Here is a 21,966-nt window from a genome sequence, read left to right as displayed (position 1 = left end):
CAAAATCAGCCATGTCTTACCTTCGTTAAGCTATACTCCTCTGTCTACACGTTAATTCGGAAGTGATGTTCAGATATGATATATACCAACTAAACAAGAGAAGCTTCTGGATGAGTTTGACAGAGAATGGCTGGCGGGATGGGAGGCGAGATGTACAAAGTCAGCTGTATGTGTACAGCGTAACAGCCGCTCACACGGTTAATAGGCCCACTGTAGTCAGCCGGGGTAATGACCAGGGTTTTTTAACAATTGAAATTGTAAGAATTGAGTATAATTGGATTATAAATTTTATCCCTGTTTCTTTTTTTTTACCAAATATTTTTTTAACAATTGAAATGGTTATAATTTGATATACATAGACATGTTTTTGGGTTTTTTTAAAAAATAGTTTGTCTTTTTTAAAGAACTGAAATAGGCATATACTTTTAAAAATATTCACAGGACTACAAAATTAAAAGAAGCCGAAGAATAAAACAGAATTTTAACAAGGGCACCGCAAAGTGGAGCATCTCGCCAAGAGTATCTATAAATCAAGGCAACCGGACAAATTCCGTTGCGCAGAAGGGACAAACTCGCTCGCACACATACCACTGTTTTTTTGGGGGGGTTCCACCTTAAGTCAAAAGAAATTTCTTGAAAATCCCCCCCCAAAAAAAATAAAAAATAAAAAAAAACGTAAACTCCATTCCCAAACATTAAGAAAGTATTTCGTTCGTAAGACCAAAATCTCAACTGTTGTAAAATTTACAAAACTAATGATTCTGTTTAAATTTGCTTCTGTAAAAATAACTTTCTATATTCTTACCAAAAAAACTAAAACCAATTTCAATTTAGTCTTAAGAACCCTCTCTACGCTGAACACTACATAGTTCTGACCAGAGACATATATATATAACAGATATTATATGTCTCTGTTCTGATTCAATGGTATTTTCAGTTAGAGTGATCTGCCCTTAAATCTATAAATTCAAAAAAAAAAAAAATAATTTACAGTATACTCAATTTGTAATCAATTAAAATATTTTTAGTATTTTAAAAGGCCAAGATAAATTAATTGAACATGTTATTTACATGCATTTTCTCTATGGAAGTAAACAACGGTAATTTCTATCCACTGATACCGTGTTGTGTCAGAATATTTCTCCTGGGGGTAAAAACATTTTGACTGGTATAGAGAGGATCCTTAATTAAAAAGATATTGAAAGTATAATTAATTTAAAGCTTTTCTTCTTTCTTTCTTCTTCTTCTTTTTTTTTTTTTTTTTTTTTTTTTTTGGTATAAGGGGTCCCCTGGTCTAGGTGAATGACGTCACAATGATTTTATTGTGACGTCAAAGTCATTGTGATGTCATGACGGAACAAATTATTTGATGTCAAAACATAGACCTAAGGTACATGAAATTTAGGTCTATGGTGTAAACAAAATGTCAAAATTCTTAAGCTTATTTGGAGGAGCAAAAGTCAAAACTGTAGGTACTCAAGCTATTTTGACTGATTATGGTCAAATGTTAAATTGTCTGCTGGAATTGACAAAATGCAACAATGCGCTTCAAAACCTGTACCAGTCTATACGGAAAAATATAATGTACAGCAAAGAAAAACTCCAGTACTCGGAGGACTTGATAGACATGATCGCAGAACAGTTTGGAGGTGTGGACGAATTGCTGGGACGTGTAAGTGAAAGTCTCCGTGTCGAGGAAGACGCATTGCGACGAAAGAAGGAGTTGTTGAGAAAGATGAAAGAAGACGTCGGTAAGATGAAAAATTAAAAGGGATGTAAAAATAGAAAAAAAATATTGTTAAAGCAATATGAGCTGTAACTTTAGAAAAAAAGCGCGTATATAAATGTCTGTTGTTGATACATGTATTTGCGATGGAAGAACTATTATAAGCTTCGATTGAAGCAAAATTCCATTATTGTCGTCCTGTACAATATAGATTTCTTATAGAATACTATTTATTTGATTGTACAGATGTTTTTTTTTTTTTTACACATTTTAATACAAATAAATTTTAGTCTAATTGATCATAAAGGTTTGAATTACGAATAATTTTAATCATTATACATGTAACTAATTCTTACAACAAAATGAAATTCTCAAAAATGCACCTCATTTTTCTTCCGTCCATTCAAAATTCTTCACTTCTACTGAGACACCACCAATATTGACCATAGGGGAATGCTTTAGACTTGCTGTTGACACTTTTAACAGTGAGTACCTTCTGAAAGACCGATTTCCATGTCTCTCTTTGGGATTCGAACCCAGGACATATACACACAAGGATCAACACCTTACCCCGCGACAGATCCAGAAAATTTTTGCATTTCACATTTTTTTTGTCCATCGCTTTCACTGACAGTGGTAGAACTTAATTTCGGTCTATCTGTCTGTCCGTTCGTCTAGCTGTCTGTATATTCTATATCTGTAACACTTTCGTTTCCACACGATATCTCGGGAAACCTTTTGCCTTTTGCAATGAAATTTTACATAACTCCGCGGGGCCCTAAGAAGTCCCCTATTGATCCAAAGATCAAGGTCATCAACACATGATTTCTTACTGTTTTAACACTTTTTCTCGAGAAGCCCGAGAGCTTTTTCAATGTAATATCACAACTCCCAAGGCCTAATGGATGACCCCCTTTTTAGCTCACCTGAGCCGAAGGCTAAAGTGAGCTTTTCTGATCAAAATTTGTCCGTTGTCTGTCGTCGTCGTTGTCGTTGTTGTCGTTAACTTTTCACATTTTCATCTTCTTCTCAAGAACCACTGGGCCAATTTCAACCAAACTTGGCACAAAGTATCCTTGGGTGAAGGGGATTCAAGTTTGTTCAAATGAAGGGCCACGCCCTTTTCCAAGGGGAGATAATCATGAATTTGTTAAAAATTAATGGGATTTTTTAAAAATCTTCTTCTCCAGAACCGCTGGGCCAGGAAAGATGAAACTCATGTGGAAGCATCCTCAGGTAGTGTAGATTCAAGTTTGTTCAAATCATGACCCCCGGGGCAAGGGTGGGGCCAAAATGGCCGACCCTAGTTTTACATAGGAATATATAGGAAAAATCATTAAAAATCTTTAAAAAGGAAAGATCTTGGAATCATCCTCAGGTAGTGTAGATTCTTTGTTCTCCCAAAATGAACCACTGGAATATATAGGAAAAATCTTTAAAAATCTTCTTCTCCAGAACCACTAGAAAAAGATGAAACTCATGTGGAAGCATCCTCAGGTAGTGTAGATTCAAGTTTGTTCAAATCATGACCCCCGGGGCAAGGGTGGGGCCAAAATGGCCGAAAGTTTTACATAGGAATATATAGGAAAAATCTTTAAAAATCTTCTTCTCCAGAACCACTGGGCTAGGAAAAATGAAACTCATGTGGAATCATCCTTAGGTAGTGTAGATTCAAGTTTGTTCAAATCATGACCCCCGGGGCAAGGGTGGGGCCAAAATGGCCGACCCAAGTTTTACATAGGAATATATAGGAAAAATCTTTAAAAATCTTCTTCTCCAGAACCACTGGGCCAGGAAAGATGAAACTCATGTGGAATCATCCTCAGGTAGTGTAGATTCAAGTTTGTTCAAATCATGACCCCCGGGGCAAGGATGGGGCCAAAATGGCCGACCCAAGTTTTACATAGGAATATATAGGAAAAATCTTTAAAAATCTTCTTCTCCAGAACCACTAGGCCAGGAAAAATGAAACTCATGTGGAATCATCCTTAGGTAGTGTAGATTCAAGTTTGTTCAAATCATGACCCCTAGGGCAAGGATGGGGCCAAAATGGCCGACCCAAGTTTTACATAGGAATATATAGGAAAAATCTTTAAAAATCTTCTTCTCCAGAACCACTGGGCTAGGAAAAATGAAACTCATGTGGAATCATCCTTAGGTAGTGTAGATTGAAGATTGTTCAAATCATGACCCCCGGGACAAGGATAGGGCCAAAATGGCTGACCCAAGTTTTACATAGGAATATATAGGAAATATCTTTAAAAATCCTTCTCAATTACCACTGGGCCAGGAAAGATGAAACTGATAGGAAAGCCATCCTCAGGTAGTGTAGACTCAAGTTTTTTTCAAATCATGACCCCCGGCCCTGGGGATAGGGTGGGGCCAAAATGTCCGACCCAAGTTTTACATAGGGATATATAGGGAAACCTTTTAAAATCTTCTTTTCAAGTACTTCAAAGCTATGATTAGTGATACCCGGGGTATTTATATGGAATCATCCTCAGGTAGTGTAGATTCTAGTTTGTTCAAATGATGAACGCCTGGAAGGGGGGGGGGGGTAAATTCAAGCCCGATGTGCTCAGGTGAGCGCTGTAGCCCCTGGGCCTCTTGTTTTTAGGTCAAAAGGTTGGGGTCATATATAAATTTATATTTTTCAAGTGTAAGACTTTCATGTCCGGGTGATATGTCAAGACGCTTTTGCAATGAAATTTTATACCATAATATTTCCTATGGCCCCGCCCACTCCTCTTAAAGTGCCCGATCCCCAATCAAGCTCTTCATTTTTCCTACAGCCGGGAACACAGATTCTCGGCATTAGCTTGTTCTTTTTTAAATTGTATTCCACATGATTACAATAAGCATTTGGACATACATGTACCATGTATAGATTCTGTGTAGTCTAATTTTCTTAATTTTTCATGCATACTGTTATTTTTATGTAACGGTACTTTACTGTGATATAAAAACTTTTAAGCATTAATTTTTTCCAGCTGATTCCAAATTCCGCCTCTTGTCAATGAAAAAGCCAGAACTGGAAAAGTACACGAAATTAGCCGAGGACCGAGGTGCTCCGAGCATTTCCGGATTTGTCCGCGAGGACCGAGGTGGGTGATGGGGTTAATGATACCACTTTTATGTACCGTATCATGGTCGTTGTCGGTGGTATTATATAAAATTCAGAGCTGCAGGAAATGTCATTTGTTGACACAGGACATATTTTGTGAAATTTATGAGATCGTTACCCAAATTACAAATATATCAGAAAGGTGAAAAATAATCGTTGCCTATAAATAATCTATTTTGTTGATAATATATCTGTCTTGAGTCAGCTGTCAACTGGTGAAATAGCCTTTAAGTACAATACAAATTTCATTCAATTAAGACAATACGATCTGGCAAAATCCTTTCAAGACATAAGGATCAACTTCAGATTTATACTTTTGTTTGGGGGGAATGATTTGTTTAATGTAATTAACAACCCAAATGCATGTCCTTCCTGGTCTATATATAAGTTTTATCACCAAGTCGCCATAGACCCACTCCTCGGCCAATCAAAAAGCAACTATAACATACATGTATTTAAAAACATATTGTGTGTCTATCCAAATGGATTTGGATGGTTACATCATCCTTTCATAAAAACCTAGGTAGAGGCATAAACTAAGAAGAAATATTCAAAATTTATGTACCGATCTCCTTTATCAAGAGAGGATATATTTCAAAAATTGTGAATTGCCTACTGTTTTAACTGTGCACGAATTTTGAACCGGAGTTTATAATCTGCTTATACTTACTGAATATTGGATAAATACAAAAAGCAGATATTTTAAAATGAAGAGTATAAGATATATTGAATATTTAATTTTTTTTCTTTGTATTGCTACTCAAGTGTTATCCCGAAACTAGGTTGCATATGTACCATATGAATAAACAACTTTCTGATTGGCCACGGAGTGTGTCTGTGTCGACTTGTGGGTTGGGGGGGGGGGGTATACTTACATGTTAATTCATTTCTTTGCAATTTTCTCTTAGAGACTATCCCCCTTCCCAGAATAAATTAAAAAAATAATAATAAATAAATTGCTGTCACTGATTTCCAAACTTTGAGAATTTCATGAAAGCGATTTTAGCTATTGTATTTTCATCTGAAAATTACATATCACTGATTACTCAACAGATAACAGTTAAAAATCGTCAGGCAAAAATAGAGAATAAACCTGATAATTCACCATGAAATAAATGTCCAAAGTTGACACTATCTCTGAAACAGAGACCCACAACGCTCTGTAAAAGTACATTACATAATTCAAATAACCTGATGTGACACCATCTTGTTCCATGTTGAAAAATTCATGTAAAATACGGGGAAACTAACGATATAAACTATTAGAAACTATTTACTGCATGCTTTATATTGATTTAGTTTTTTTTTCTTTTTTTCAGAACAACTAGAACAGAGGCTTGCTATCGCCAAGATTGCTGTAAATGATTACATTGAACGAAACTTCGACGACCAAGAGGCATATAATGATTCGAAGGTAGTTTTGCAAAACCCAAATTATATATAATGAGTTCATTTAATGAATAATAAATATTTTATAATTTCTTTTGATCAACATGCACAAGATTTACTTTAAATAACGAAATTTTTACCTTCGATTTTTTTTTTTATTAAACCTTTCCAAGTCTATTTGAAAGTAACTAAAAGCAATGAAATTCCAAGAATAAATCATTGTGACCTACATGGTACTTTTTGTTAGACAACTGTAAAAACGCACGATCTCGGCGATGTAAAAGTTTGATAGTTCTTTAGAAGGTAATTAGTATCTTATATTGTCAGTTATTATTAAAATCATGACCTCCGGGGGTAGGGGCGGGGTCACAATGGGGAATCAAAATTTTACATAGAAACATATAGACCAACATTTTTTCAAGGCCAACTTCCTTTCACTTCCATTTTTTTGCATACAATACTAAATTTCCTTGATATTACTATACTGTGATTAAAAGTGGGGGGAACCAACCTTTCAATGGACATTTTCAATAGTAAAGGTAATGCTGGGAAAAAAAGTGAGGGGCCAGCCCCCCCCCCCCCCCCCCCAGTTGCTACGTGCCTGCCATTTTCGCTTACATGTGCAGTGTATATCATAACGGGATCTGTAGCGTTATAGTTAAAGACTATGATATAAAAACATAACGCTGCAGTTCTGCAGCTAGCGATTTCATATTTCAGTTAAATTTCTTCTGACAATATCTTCCCATGAATATCAAAATTTTATCCTTTGACCTAATTTTGAATTAAGAAAAAAATGGCCATATCTTTTTAGTTGAGGCTAGGGCTTTCATATTTTACAGGTTTATTTCTTGTGGCAAGACCCTATCTTAGGTACCAACAGTTTGAACTTCTGATCTTGACCTTTGGAGTTTGACCTATTTCTGAAAAAACTTGAAACTGGCCATTACTTTTGAACTTGATGCTAGAGATTTCATATTTATAATTTCACATGCATTTTAGTAGGCCAACTCTTGGATATCAATCATTTTACTGTTTGTCATTTGACCTTGGAATTTGACCCAATTTTGAAAAACTTTAATCTTAGCCATTGCTTTTTAAGTGCTAGGATTTTCGTATTTTACTTATGTGACAAGAACCTTGCGTACCTACAGTTTTGAGTTAGAATTAGGGAGATTTCAGAAGTCTATTCCTTGTGATAAGTCTTTCCCTTCGTCACCATTAATTCTGACCCTTTGACCTTGAGTTTTAAAGTTTAACATACTTTTGAAAAAACTTGACCGTAACTTTTGAACAGTCGGTGAACGGCCTACATATTTCACGATGTATTCCTTGTGATATGAGGTTTCTTTAGGTACCAACATTTTTGGTCTCTTTACTTTGGAAATCGTCTTGCATTAATTTTGCACATGGGGTGAGAGTGTTTAACAAACATTTTTTTTCATGTTGTGGGTGCGTCTGTGTAAGCGTTAGTTACAAGATATATGTGCGTTAATTTCGCTGTCTGTATTTAGCTTTACAGGGAATCTTTAGAGCAGAAACACAACAATCACATGCTAGTGATCCTGAATGAGTTTGGATCCCTGAAAAAGAAGCGAACTTTCCTTCTGAGAAATCCAATGTTTAACGGTAAGTATGGCACGCCAAATTCACAAAAATGAGATAAACCTAGTTTCACATTTGATAAACTAGGTTTATCCACTGTAAACTATAGTTTACAAACCGTAAACTATAGTTAACGATTCGTTAAGTATAGTTAACAATTCGTTAAGTATAGTTTTCATCTGTAAAACTATATTTAACGGTTGTTAACTATAGTTTACGAATGATAATCTAAGTTTATCTGTTTGTAATAAGCGTTAACAATAGATTTTGTTGATAAACGTAGATTCACGTTTGTAAACTATAGTTTACGATCGTAAACTATAGTTAAGAGTTGTTAATCATAGTTTCACAAATCGTGAAACTATATTGATCAGATCGTTAACTATAGTTAACGGTTTGTAAACTATAGTTTACAAATCGTGAAACTGTATTTATCAGATAATCTATGTTTTGCAATAGCAAATGATTGTTTTCAGTGTTAAGTATAGTTTACGGTTGTGAAACATAAATTATCGCGTTAACTATGGTTTACGGATGTAAAATATAGATTAACGTTGTTAACTATAGTTTACAGTCCGTAAACTATAGTTTACAACCGATAAACCTAGTTTATCGACTGTGAAACTATGTTTATCTCATTTTTGTGAATTTGGCGTGCCATAGGTAAGAGACAAAGCTAATCAGTGATCTAAAACCTGTAATATGGAATAGTGTGCTCAAGTTTATCTTATTTAAAAATAAATCGTAAAGACGAATTTATATGATGCCAAGGAAAAAGATAAATTAATATGCTGCGTTAAATCATGTAAACCAAACATTGCACGGTGTTAAAGCATCAGTTTTGTTTCTGGTTTTTTTTTTTTTTTTTTTTTTTGAATATCGTTGGTGTCTGCAATTGTCTAGTTCACCTGAGCTAAAAGCTCACATGAGCTTTTCTGATCACCTTTGCCCAGTCTCTGTAAACTTAATAACCCATTTTTGTCAAGATTTCTCCACTAAGCCAATTCCAAACAAAGTTGGCAGGAGCATTTTTGGGGTCCAATGAATTTAAAACTGTTCAATTGAATAGACAGATCCCCCTTCAAGGGTAATATCAAGAACAATTAAAAATAGAAAGGGGTCCTTTAGAAATCTAAAGCAGAAAATGAAACTCATGTGAAATCTCCCCAACATAATGTCGATTCAAATTTGTTTAATCATTGGGGGGGGGGGGCAATAAATGATCAGTTTTACATGGGATTATGTAAGAAAAGTAGAGCCATGGATAGTAATACTAACACAGGCTACAAATAATATGTAGGCTGAGGTCAAAATAAATGAGAGGAAAAAAATATTTTTTGATCTTCTGAAGAACAGCAGACATGATTTGTGTCAGTACTAAGGCCATCTTGTTTTTGGTATTAAGTCCCATAATGCAGTTATTTTGAGAAAATCAAAGATGTATATCAAATAAATTTTTCACTTGAAAGCCCCATCAAATTTGTACATTTCAGACAATGAAGGGAAGAAAGACCTGCTGAATTTGTTTAGAGTATCCAAAGAAGAATTAGAAGCAACCAAAAAGGAATACACATCATTGAGAGAAACGGTAGGCATAACCCCCTGGATTTGCAGGTGCAAGTCCTACCAGGGGGCAAATAGAATTTGGCTTGTTTCTTCAAAGGTGAAAACATTTAAGGAGGGAGGAATGTAAGGGTTTGGGTTATGGATATGTCCTTGGTTGCTCATACTAGAGACAATGATATTTTTGATAGTACGGATTTGCTTTCCAAACTTTTTATCTCTTTCATGTATAAATGAAATTATTCCCAGAAAAATTTATTTTTTATTCAGAAAGAGGCATTAACTGAGCGGATCAGAGAGCAGCGACTCCACAAGTCCTCAACAGCAGACTCCAACCAAGAGATTCTGATGAAGATTCTGGGTAAAAAAGATGTATCCATGAAGTTAAACCTCCCGTACAAAGTCATTGACCAGCGGGAAGTAGGACTGAATCTTATAACATCTATGTAAATAAATGGAATGTACCTCTACTAGGACTGAATCTTATAACATCCATGTAAATAAATGGAATGTACCTCTACTAGGACTGAATCTTATAACATCTATATGACTAAATGGAATGAATCTCTAGGACTCAATCTTAAAATGTCAGTATGAATAAATGCAATGCATCGCTTTGTAATTTTCTATCTATTCTAGGGAAAACACAAAAATTAAACTACAATATTAAAAGCCTTCTATGCTTCCATGGTGTATGAGCCTTAATCATTCACTAAGAAACCATAGATAACTGACTTAAACCAAAGGGATTTTTTTTGGAATACTTTTCAATTGTATCACATAGGGAGAGACCTTAATAAAGTATTATTACAGGTAGTGCACATGTGCTCTATGAAATCTCTTTTTTCCATTAGTGTTCATTTCAGACAAAAAAGCAAAGGGACAGATAGGCAAATGAGATTTAATATTCCCATTTTTTTTTTTTGAACAAAAAAAAAGCTGTCAGAGGACAAAGGAGTCCTACATTAATGATAATAACAAAACAAAAGCAAAAACATTTACCTCCATTACTTTTATTAATAATGAAAGGCTGACCACATTTACACACAATTTATGCTGTCAAAACACAGCATCCTCCTGCTTTCTTGATTTTCAGTTCCGCTGATCGGCTGAAGAACCGTGCCTTTACAATAACTGGCTGTTTGGGGAGATGACCTTTCCCAAGAACCTTGTAGTATCCCTGACAACAAATTCACATACCTATTATTCAGTAAATTAGAGGATATTGCATGTATGCCAAGGTTTCCACTGCAGCTCTGTAGCTCTTTGGGAAAATTTTTTTCACACATATCGGTTGATCAGTCAAAATATTCTTGCCCAAAGGCCTTCAGTTCTGCAGTTACCTAGGCTCAATCTTGAATATTATTTTCACAAATAGGTAATTTTTTTATGAAATGTTGGATTAAAACATCATTATGTTATGAAAAATAAACAAGAGGCCCATGGGCCACATCGCTCACCTGAGAAGCGTTGACCATTCTGTTCTTTACCAGATTTCCCCCTTGTTATACATAATGCATCCCCACCCTACCCCACTGATCATAATTTAGACATTTTGAAATCTACACTACCCCATGATCCTTCCATGGGCACATATGTTTCAGCTTTTTTGGCCCAGTGGTTCCTGAGAAGAAGATTTTCAAAGATTTTTCCTATATATTTCTATGTGAAACTTTGATTCCCTATAATGGGCCCGCCCTTCCCCTGGGGGTCATGATTCCTACAATTTAGAATTTACACTACCCCAGAATGCTTCCACATAAGCTTCACTTTTTCTGGCCCAGTGGTTCTTGAGAAGAAGATTTTCAAAGATTTTTCCTATATATTTCTATCTAAAACTTTGATTCCCCATTGTGGCCCCGCTCTTCCCCCGGGGGTTATTATTTGAACAATTTAGAATCTACATTATACCAGGATGCTTCCACATAAGTTTCAGCTTTTCTGGCCCAGTGGTTCTTGAGAAGAAGATTTTCACAGATTTTTCCTATATATTTCTATGTAAAACTTTGATTCCCCATTGTGGCCCCGCCCTTCCCCCGGGGGTCATGATTTGAACAATTTAGAATCTACACTATACCAGGATGCTTCCACATAAGTTTCAGCTTTTCTGGCCCAGTGGTTCTTGAGAAGAAGATTTTCACAGATTTTTCCTATATATTTCTATCTAAAACTTTGATTCCCCATTGTGGCCCCGCCCTTCCCCCGGGGGTCATGATTTGAACAATTTAGAATCTACATTATACCAGGATGCTTCCACATAAGTTTCAGCTTTTCTGGCCCAGTGGTTCTTGAGAAGAAGATTTTCACAGATTTTTCCTATATATTTCTATGTAAAACTTTGATTCCCAATTGTGGCCCCGCCCTTCCCCCGGGGGTCATGATTTGAACAATTTAGAATCTACACTATACCAGAATGCTTCCACATAAGTTTCAGCTTTTCTGGCCCAGTGGTTCTTGAGAAGAAGATTTTCAAAGATTTTTCCTATATATTTCTATCTAAAACTTTGATTCCCCATTGTGGCCCCGCCCTTCCCCCGGGGGTCATGATTTGAACAATTTAGAATCTACACTACCCCAAGATGCTTCCACATAAGATTCAGTTTTACTGGCCCAGTGGTTCTTGAGAAGAAGATTTTTTAATGACCCAACCCTATTTTTGCCTTTTCTTGATTATCTCCCCTTGCGAGGGGATATGTCCCTTAATTTTAACAATTTAAATTCCCCTTCACCCAAGGATGCTTTGTACCAAGTTTGGTCAAAATTGGCCCAGTGGTTCTTGAGAAGAAGTCGAAAATGTGAAAAGTTTACAGACGGACAGACAGACAGACGGACGGACGACGGACAAAATGTGATCAGAAAGGCTCACTTGAGCCTTCGGCTCAGGTGAGCTAAAAACTTGCAAATTCAATTGCTAGTTATGTTTTTTTTTTTATATTAACACATACACTGAGTTCTACATACAATAATATATTCTCCTTGGCTGAAGAAGCCTAAAGAGCCCTAAATGAGATTTGTTAAGACAGGTTGTCTCAACCTGATTTTTTTTTTTACATGTACCTGTACTGACTACATTTGTATTAATTTGTAGTGACAGGAAAGTTGATCTTATTAGGCCTATAGTAAAACACTTTTATGATATAATCACAGCAGCAATTGTATACAATGCAAAGTACTAGAGGGTTTCAAAAAAATTAATATGATTGTCTACAGCAACTCTAATTGAAGGACACTTGCTACTTTTTCATTTGTGTTTTTTTTACTCTATCACTATCATTTAGTAATAGACTTTATTAAAGAAAAATGTTTTATATAAGGTCAACTTTAAAATGTTTGTTTTCCCTCATCTGATTCAGGATGAAAAAACTTGGGTCTGTGGGTAGATGAGAAAAAAAATTTCCTTAGAATTTTTTTACTTCAATGCTTAATTTTTAAAATCTATTTTCCAGAATATGTAAAAAAAAAAAAAAAAAAAATTGTAGCTTCCTGAAGATGAAAAAAGTTTTGAATCAGTCCATTTTTAGCCAGTAGGTTTTGAGAGAGCAAACAAATAATTTTTTAAAGATGGCCTATCTTTCAGTTTTGGATATCATATTTGATATCAGAGGTCTTTGTCTTGAACCAAATGCCATGCAATATTCCAGTATACTTAGACTGGGTAAAAAGATTTCATTAGATATATAACTTACAGCTCGGACTACATCGATGACCGGAGCCTTGTCTTTGTTATCTTTGTATGTCTCCCGGGTCTTATCGGACACCAGTGACCACAGTTTGTCCACATTAACTGACGGGCAGAAGAACTTGTTAAGAGTCTTGTGGAAGTACCTCATACCAACTTTACCAAAGTAACCTGGATGGCTGTAAAGAATTTCAAGTTTTGAAGTCACTTTATTTTCCATCAAACATTCAACACTCTTTATAAACATTAAATTTGGTTGGACAAAAACACACTGCTCAAAGACATGTTAAAATACTCTTATGTTAGATAATATATTTCTGTTCAAAGTATGTCAATGTGAATCTCTGTCTCAGTGCTATCATTTCAATATTATAAGTCATTTACTACTTGTCATGATTAATTTTGTGATTAATTGATTGTATATTGTTTTAAGTCCCTCTCAAGAATTTTTCACTCATATGGAGACAACACCACTTGCGGTTGAGAGCTGCAAATTTTGTCCTATACTCAGCACTCAGGGCCATTGAGCAGTGAGATATCTTTGTCGTGCCAGCACCTACTGCGACTCGAAACCGCAACGTAAGGATCAACTCCTTACTTCGCGACTCTAGTCTAGAGCAGATGCTCTAACCACTGCACCACACAGGCGACAATTTTGTGATTAATAGTGGATACAACATGAAATTTTTCATAGTTAATTCTGCTGCTGATATTGGGTTACTTATGTGGCAGTTAATTCCCTGATCAATATATGGTAACTTTACTATGTTTCAAATTTGGCAACTTACTATTTGTCATAGTTAATTCTGTGGTGATGCTGACCTCCAGCGTTACCACGACCACCAGGGTGCTTCCTGTGTTTTCCTAGGAACAACAAATAAATATGATACACAATAGACATAATAGACAATGCTCCATTTCTACATTAATTTTGAAGAGATATTCTTAAATATTTACATTTCCAATAAATTTCCCCTGATTCTTTACAAAATAAAATGCAGTATATTTTCTCATGAACTACATTAGGGTTGTATCACAAATAAGCATGAATATCTCCATTGTTACATCATAATACCGCTCTTGACGTCAAAAAGTCAAAAAATATAATGCACACTGTTTTGTTTTAAAAATGACAGTTGAACGGCGTAAATTTATGGCAAGTCATCAGAACAATAATGTAAATACAGGGATCACTCTGGATTTTAATGTTGATGGGCCAATGGCCCATCAACATTAAAATCCATGGGTCATCCGCCGGGGGTATGGGGGCCGCGTTAGGCCCCCATTGGGGTCCAGGGGCAACGCCCCGGTAGGGGGTCCAGGGGGGCGAAGCCCCCCGTGAAAAATTGATTTTCCATGCTATTTTGTGATGAATTTCAAGTAAATTTGATGGGTCTTTGAGGGTTTTTAAATGCATTTCTGACACAACCAATTTGAGTTTTTTTTTAAATAAAATGAATAATATAAATATAAAAGAAGTTTTTTTTTTTTATTAAATTTCATCTCAGCAGGGATCACTCTGGATTTTCATGGTGATAGGCTTTGGGGTGTTTTAAACTGTAAATAAAAACATTTTAGAGGGTATCATTCATGAAATTTATTTGTTGAAAATGATTCTGCATTTAGCATTTCTCCAGTCAGTTAAGGCTGAAGCAAAATCAAAATTTTGAAGGGATGGTCCCTCCAACATGACTCGCATAAGCTCGTCAATATGTTCACCCGAAAGGCGACATCTCAACTTAGTGGTAACAAGATTTTGTGAACTGAAAGAGCGTTCGCAGTCTGCTGTATGGATAGGGTGGCCAAGAGCTATGGCAGCTAATCTTCTCAAGTTGGGGAACTGCTCCGAATGATATTGGCATATGAGGGACCATAGTGAAGCCATGGAAGGTCTGGGATACTGCTGGGCTTTAACTATTTTCTTCAGAGTCAACCATTCCGTCTGAAATATTGAAAATCAATGCACATGCAAATAACACTCTCCAACTATTAATGCATTGAGTTACAGTGTGATATTATTTTACTTTAATTATCATATTATTATATAATTATAGATACCATTGTTTCTTCTTTGTCAATGAGTGGCTCAGAGATAACTGTTTTCTGCAAATTAGTTTCAGGATCCTTGAAACTGTGCGACTGCTCAGTGCCATAAAACTCAGCAAGGCTCTTTATTTCTGAGTTCCCCCAGTCAGCCAATCCATTATCATCGAGAAATGTTACAGGTCTCAAAGCCAGAAAAGAAAAATAACAAAGGAAATCTGTTTCCGGAAACCTATATAAAAAACGAAAAGTCTTCCTAGTTATTAATGATATTTACAAGAAATTACCATAATAAATAAAATTCCCATTCACTCAATTTTTATTGTAATGCACTTTCACCTTTGTTTAATGTTCCCAATAACTGCATCAATGAACTTGTTTTTCACTCCTGTGAACTCTGTCTCACAGTGCAGTTTAGATACTGAATGGTGCCCCTTGAAGCATCCATCATTCAAATCTATGGGTAACCTTTGAAGATAGGTGGGCTTTTCCAGGGAGTTATGGCATGTCTTGATATGAGTAAGACTTTGAATGCATTCATCGATAGAAATCTGAAATATTTGTAATTGTAGAACTTAATTGTAATTTACCTATAGTAACTGATATGATATGCTTGTAGCTTCAAGTTTTGATACTAATTAAAAATGTTTAAGAAATTTATGAGACACTGAATCAATACACAATGAAAAAGGTGGTAAGATCATGCATTACCAGATACCTTAGACAAGGTTAGTAAAATACACATGTGTAGTACAGTGATGAAAAGCTGTTGCTAGCAAAAATAGTAGTATAGCAGTAAGCGTATAGAGCAATTTAGTGCAGTTAGCAGATCCATTTTTTAAAATTCACAACATCTATCTACAGACATAAAACCATACACCAATTAATACATGCTAGGCTAGTGAAAAATAGTTTGACTAGGTGTACAAAAATATATGAGCATTGTGGGGAGGAAAATTCAATTTACCTATTGTTCCTGTTGAAGAAAAATAAAACAAAACAATTATGATTCCATTTCATAATGATATTCACCACAAAAATTGAATACACAAAATATTAATCTCAGTATTAGATAAATTTACCTGTACAACTCCAAGGTCCAAGTCTTTTTTCTGGAACACAAGACTCAGCTTCATGATAGGCTGGAGAATATCCATCATGGCATATGTTAAGCTGATGAATATCTCGCTTCCAACTTTCTTCCTCAGACCTACAACTTTGGGATCTTTAGTGTCTGAGGAGCAGTAGGACAACAAAGAGTCCAGGGTTCTATATACTGAGTCAAGAGCTTCATAGAAACTCAGCCATCTGACCTAAAGAAAAATTTAATCTTTATTAAAATCAAAAAACATATATGCACATGAATGACATGATGTCAGATTTTGATATAGCTGGCAAAATTAGTCTTTTATTAGTCTTTTATCCACTAAAAAGTTTAAAACAAAACATGAACCATAAATGAGTATACCTGATGGACCTCACGATATTTGACAGACGGCTCATTCAACAGGTTTTGGATTGCTTCAAGTTTATCAGCTTTGGTGGGAGACTTTTTGAAGTGATAAAAGAGAGTCTCAAGGCTTTGCTGGAATTTAACCATTCCAGGAACACCTTTAGCTGCCTGTTCAGAGCAAAGTGCAAGTCGATGTGCAGCACAGTGGTTGTTCTTCATGTGGGGATTCTCACGAAGGAAGTGACCCGTCAAACCCTCCTTAGTACCTGTCATGGTAGAAGCCCCATCAGTACCCAGTCCCATAACTTTCTTCACTGCCACTCCTCGACTGTCAAGGTGTTCTTTAATGGCATTAAAAATCCCCTTTCCTGTCCCATTCGTTATCCTGACATCGCTGAGAAAAAAGGTTGATGGCTACCAAAAAAAAATCACAATTTATCGATAGTCTATAGAGGTTTATGTTTATTTCCAAGATACTAAAATTAAAATTTTTAGACTTACCTGGAGACTGATAGGATCAACAACACGAGCTGAAATACACAGCTTGTGATGATTAGCGATATCCGTGCTTTCATCTGTCATGATCGTAACTGTTGGTGACTTTTGCAGTTTATCAGTAATTTCCTGGTCTATGACGTTGGACATGGATTTTAGTAAGTCGTTAGCTGTATTGTAAGAGGTGTAATCCACATGCTTGTTTACATCAAGGGCATCAATATCGGGAACTCCTAAATCCTTCAAAAATCTGATAAAACTTGAGTACTTAGATAAGGCTATCCCCTCTTTAGCCAGCCAATAAACCGCTTTCATGGCGACGATCACTGCTTTTTCTTGCTTATTGTGGGCTTTTTCTATAGACTTCTTTAAGTGTCCTTGTTCTTCTGGGGCAAGTATTGCTGTCTGGTGATCTTTGCTTGCCACGTGTCGAGCAAGTGTGCTAGTTCGGTAGTTATTTGTGCCTGAAGTAAAGATGTTGTTCATTCCGTATTTTTTGCACTCTCTGCAAAACATTTTATTGCTATCGGAGTCGTACTCGAGCCATGGGTGTAGGGCAAGCCACTTACCCTGGAAGTGGCGCTCAGGTTGTTCCGTTACATCCGTTTCTGTTACTTTAGAAACATCAGAGCTTGTAGAACTTTCTGGTGTTGTTGTGGTCATTGATAAAAAGGAAAGACGTGGTTGTTTTGGGTCCGTAGGCCCTTTAATTTTCTTAGCCGGCATGTTGATGTTGATGTATTAATTCGTACCATTATGTGTATTTTACTGCAGTTGGAAATGCGATCAGTTTACATTCGTATAAGTTAATAAACGATTTTTTAAATTTACATTTTAGGCTTAGTGTTATTTTACTACTAAATTTCACATCTGGCTTACAGATTTTCGGTGGCTACGTGCAGAGGTACGAACATTTTACGTTAAAGTTAATAATTAAATATTCGAGACTCCTCGGTTTTATTTTTCTCGGAAGTTTTCCCTGTACATAAAAGGAATGTTGAACCCGACTGAAAAAAAGAACGATCGAACGATCTTTTTTTTTTAAATAATTTTTTTTTCACCCAGGAAATTATTTCATTAAGCTGTATACATAATCACAATGAAGTGGCCCTTGAGATATACTTTGTATGCGCCCTGTCAGTAAACGATGCGCCAAGATGACCCCTTTTGACAGATCTAATGCGCCATTCTGAAAACTACCGCGTCAATGGCGCAAGGGCGCAGCCCAAAGTGATCCCTGAAATATAAGAAATGAATTCAATTTTTTGAAGATTCATGAGGTATATGAACTACAACACTTCACGCCGGCATATTTATCATGAAGGGCTAACGCGCTTCAAGAAATATGCTGGCGTGAAGCGTCGTGGTTCATAACCTCATGAATCTTCAAAAATTAAATTCATTTCTTAAATATACTTAAATTAGGTTTAAAGAAAATTTTATAATGGAAAAATATATGTACATTAAATCTCATGAAATAAGAAAATCCATTTGCAGATTTAGAATAAGTGCTCATGACCTAAGAATTGAAAAAGGCAGATATGAATCTGTAAAAAATAATGCTGGTCAAAGAATCCCCTTAGATAGAAACAAAAGAATATGTTTAATGTGTAACCAAAACAATATAGAAGATGAATACCATTTTCTTACTGAATGCCCATTATATACTGAGGAGAGAGATAAATTTTTCCGTGATATCTCATTACTAAACAAAAATTTCATATTATTATCAAAAGGAGACAAATTTCTCTGGTTAATGTCTAATGAAGATAATCTAATTATTACAAAGCTAAGTGAATATCTTGTCAAAGCCTTCAAAATAAGGCATAATGCCACGAGTTTTCATAAATAATGTTATAGACACATATTTATTTATAAACTGGTATATGTATATTGATAATATTGATTTTGATGGCATGTTAATTAACAATTTGATAACCCCAACTGCTGCATCTACATGTCCAGTTACTTGTAATATTATATCAGATATTTACATGTGTGTGTATGTGTGTTTATGTTTGTATATGTTTACTATAACCTTTCTTTTAGAACTTTCTATCTTGTTATTGTAAGAAACCTTTATGCCTTCTGGGCCCAAAATTGGAAATAAAATTATCTTATCTTATCTTATCTTATCTATACTCTGCTGAAACCTAAACCCAAGTATACAAACTAGGTTTTTCGTTATGGAGAGTGGAGATCGTAATTCTGTTTACCTATACGACCATGTCCGTGGCTGACATGTCCCCTCAACTTTCTTGTCTTCTTGTTTCTTGTGGTCTGTGGACAAAATGAGAGAAAAATTAAAGAAAAGATGCATTGCACTGACTAATCATCAGTTTTACACTTCTTCTTACACTATTCTTGTAAGAATATTATAAGCAGGATTTAACATCCCTCCCCCCCCCCCCCTACCCCTCCTCAATTCAGGCTACCATAGAAAGGGGTAGATAGAATGTTCTATCGTTAAAATGATATTGTCCTACGGACCCGGTTTAACGTTAGAATTCATTCCGTGTATTCGTAATGTAGCAGAAAGAAACACGGGCGATAACTCGCATAGTGCATTTACTAGGAACAATCTAGAGAGTTCCGAATGTAGTAATTTGAATCGAGAGAAAAACGTTGAGAAAATTAATTGGATTTTCGTATTTATATGGATTATTTTATGGGATAAAAGGCATAAGCAATCTCAAAAAGGTTTGTTTTGATTATTTTGGTAGTTATTCCCAGTGCAAATAATTTTATATTCTTCAAAATCGTTTCGGAGCGGATCCGCTCCGATTTGCTACATTACAAGTATATGGGACGTATTCTAACTGTGGTGAGGGCCTGTACCGAGACACAGTTAGATTATTCTAACTAAGAAAGGGGATGTGACTGACTGTCAGAAAAAAATGTCATGTTTGCAAAGTAATCAAAATATCAGATTTTCCATAATTTATATACGAGCTTATACATATAACCCATACGCCTTTAACCTGTACAGAAAGCTTCAATGTGCTTGATAACCTTTGTAACAATCTGAATCACACGATGACAGACAACAAGACCCTCTGCATTAAACTTCGAGAATCTAATTGCATTTCAGTCTTAAGTGTATAACCATGCTCAACAAATATTTTCTAATTGTGCTTTGCAAATATCCAAATTTGCATGTTATTAAAAAAAATTATCATCAGTTCAGCTAGATCATTTTCAGAAGTACAGCAGTATCACCGAATATTTTCTTCAGAATCTGGAAAACTTTCTCAAGTTAAATACTAAGATATATTCTTCAAGATTTAATAAAGACCCAAACACTCAAAATGATATTTAGAAAGGTTTCAACTTTCGGAAATGTGTATTAATTGTAAACAAATACTTATGCTTTTTTTTTCAGTGTACAGGTTTGTCTATCGTAGTGACATCTTGTAAAACTAGCCGTAAATGTGATTCTGTTCATTTTTATGGAGCTTGAAACAACTAAACTGGGTAACTGATATTTAATCTAGATGACTGTAAGTTTATTTCAATTTGAAACCTTTTTACTTCCCCGATGAATGCCGATATAAAATGTAAATATTCATTTCACCCACCATGTTGGATTACACAGGATGAAGAGACCGGAAGTCAGATTATTGTAATAAAAGCATGGACAACCTGCGGAAAGACGGAATAATTTAAAGTGTACATTTACTTCTCAAGTGTGGCGAAACAATTCATCAAAATTAACAAATATTTTCGACTTGTTTTTCTGACAAAAAAATGACAATTTGCTTCTGCAAACTCGAAGCAACTTTTAGAAAGTGAGTGTGTGTGCAGTGGCGGATCCAGGGGGGGGGGGGTTACGGGGGTTGCACCCCCTTTGGATTTGCAAAAAAGAGAGAGAAATAAGAAAGTTCCAATTTTTTGGTTGTGTTTTTACTATAGAAAATGTAAGATGAAAGGCTAATGTTGTAATATATAAAGAAATTCGGTTGTAAAAACAAAATAAAACCCCATCCCTTTACAAAATAGGATTTTCAGGTTCGGAGATTTATTTTCCTTTCTTTTTCAAAAACTTTCTGGTAATGTATACAAGTACTTTTTCCCAGGTTGATTCACGTTCCACTTTCAAAAACCATCCTTCACCCTGTATCAATATTCTATTGAGTTATTTAACTATATTTAACTGTTTTCGCCTTCAACCCCCTTTTTGAAAAATACTTCAACCCCCCTTTGAAAAATTTCTGGATCCGCGCCTGGTGTGTGTGTGTGTGGGGGGGGGGGGGGGGGGCTCAAAGAACTAAAAGACTGAACAAACACATGTATAAACAAGCGAACAATCAAACAAACAAACTAATTGATTAATTAAATAAATAAATATATATGTATATATTAAATTTTGAAAGGGAAAATTAACTTAAGTTTAATTCAAATCTAAAAGTAAAGGCACTGTAATGTTTTCTTTTTTTTACTTTTGAATATGTTATTCAAATAAAAGAGAGGGGCACAAATTAAAAGCCTGAAAAACAAACAAACAAATAAATTAATTAATTAATAAAATAGATAAATAAAATTTTGAAAAGGGAAAAATTAAAGCAGAGGCACTGTACATAATGTTTTCGTTTTTTACTTGTACACGTTAATTTATATATGTTATTTTTATAAATAAAAGAGGGTCTGTTGGAGCCCAAGGTAAGGTATTGCCACAAGACAAACATGTTCACATAAATTATGTGAAACACATGTATATATGAAAGAACTATAGCCCCAGCCATTCAAAAGGTATGTCCAAGGTTGAACTTTTATAAAAGTTCATCAAATTTCAAGGTCAATGATGAATTTTTAAAACTGTTTGCACCCTATAGAGCAGAACTTATCACATGAAATACACATAATTAAGAAATTCGAAAGCCCAGGGCGAC

General features: G+C 35.2%; 4 protein-coding genes and 1 long non-coding RNA gene across 5 annotated transcripts; 2 read left to right on the top strand and 3 right to left on the bottom strand.

Moving 5' to 3' along the window:
- The first annotated feature begins 1,312 nt into the window (after positions 1-1,312).
- On the top strand, positions 1,313-10,018 carry LOC134243897 (uncharacterized). Its single transcript, XM_062726140.1, has 6 exons — positions 1,313-1,751; positions 4,717-4,830; positions 6,170-6,264; positions 7,754-7,868; positions 9,338-9,432; positions 9,678-10,018. Exons 1-6 carry the CDS (start codon positions 1,424-1,426, stop codon positions 9,855-9,857), a joined length of 927 nt encoding a protein of 308 aa, XP_062582124.1. The 5' UTR covers positions 1,313-1,423; the 3' UTR covers positions 9,858-10,018.
- LOC134243864 (uncharacterized) lies at positions 3,206-4,187 on the top strand. Its single transcript, XR_009987130.1, has 2 exons — positions 3,206-3,552; positions 4,050-4,187. It is a non-coding gene; the product is annotated as an uncharacterized LOC134243864 (long non-coding RNA).
- Positions 10,019-10,400: 382 nt separating the features above from the next.
- LOC134243898 (large ribosomal subunit protein uL15-like) lies at positions 10,401-20,690 on the bottom strand. The gene is made up of 5 exons (XM_062726141.1): positions 20,656-20,690; positions 19,294-19,357; positions 13,875-13,950; positions 13,094-13,265; positions 10,401-10,587 (listed from the first exon to the last, which is right to left on the bottom strand). The coding sequence occupies exons 1-5, from the start codon at positions 20,656-20,658 to the stop codon at positions 10,459-10,461; spliced, it is 444 nt and encodes a 147-aa protein (XP_062582125.1). The 5' UTR covers positions 20,659-20,690; the 3' UTR covers positions 10,401-10,458.
- Positions 14,309-15,874, bottom strand: LOC134243871 (uncharacterized). Its single transcript, XM_062726098.1, has 4 exons — positions 15,841-15,874; positions 15,469-15,703; positions 15,145-15,361; positions 14,309-15,028 (listed from the first exon to the last, which is right to left on the bottom strand). Exons 1-4 carry the CDS (start codon positions 15,872-15,874, stop codon positions 14,684-14,686), a joined length of 831 nt encoding a protein of 276 aa, XP_062582082.1. The 3' UTR covers positions 14,309-14,683.
- LOC134243870 (uncharacterized protein C17orf113-like) lies at positions 16,097-18,314 on the bottom strand. Its single transcript, XM_062726097.1, has 4 exons — positions 17,084-18,314; positions 16,598-16,996; positions 16,212-16,442; positions 16,097-16,105 (listed from the first exon to the last, which is right to left on the bottom strand). Exons 1-4 carry the CDS (start codon positions 17,801-17,803, stop codon positions 16,097-16,099), a joined length of 1,359 nt encoding a protein of 452 aa, XP_062582081.1. The 5' UTR covers positions 17,804-18,314.
- Positions 20,691-21,966: the final 1,276 nt, after the last annotated feature.

This window comes from Saccostrea cucullata, unplaced genomic scaffold, assembly GCF_032062105.1.
Source record: "Saccostrea cucullata isolate Sc308-1 unplaced genomic scaffold, CSIRO_AGI_Scuc_v1 ctg784, whole genome shotgun sequence".
NCBI lineage: Eukaryota > Metazoa > Mollusca > Bivalvia > Ostreida > Ostreidae > Saccostrea > Saccostrea cuccullata.
This window is presented reverse-complemented; position numbering and strand designations above follow the sequence as displayed.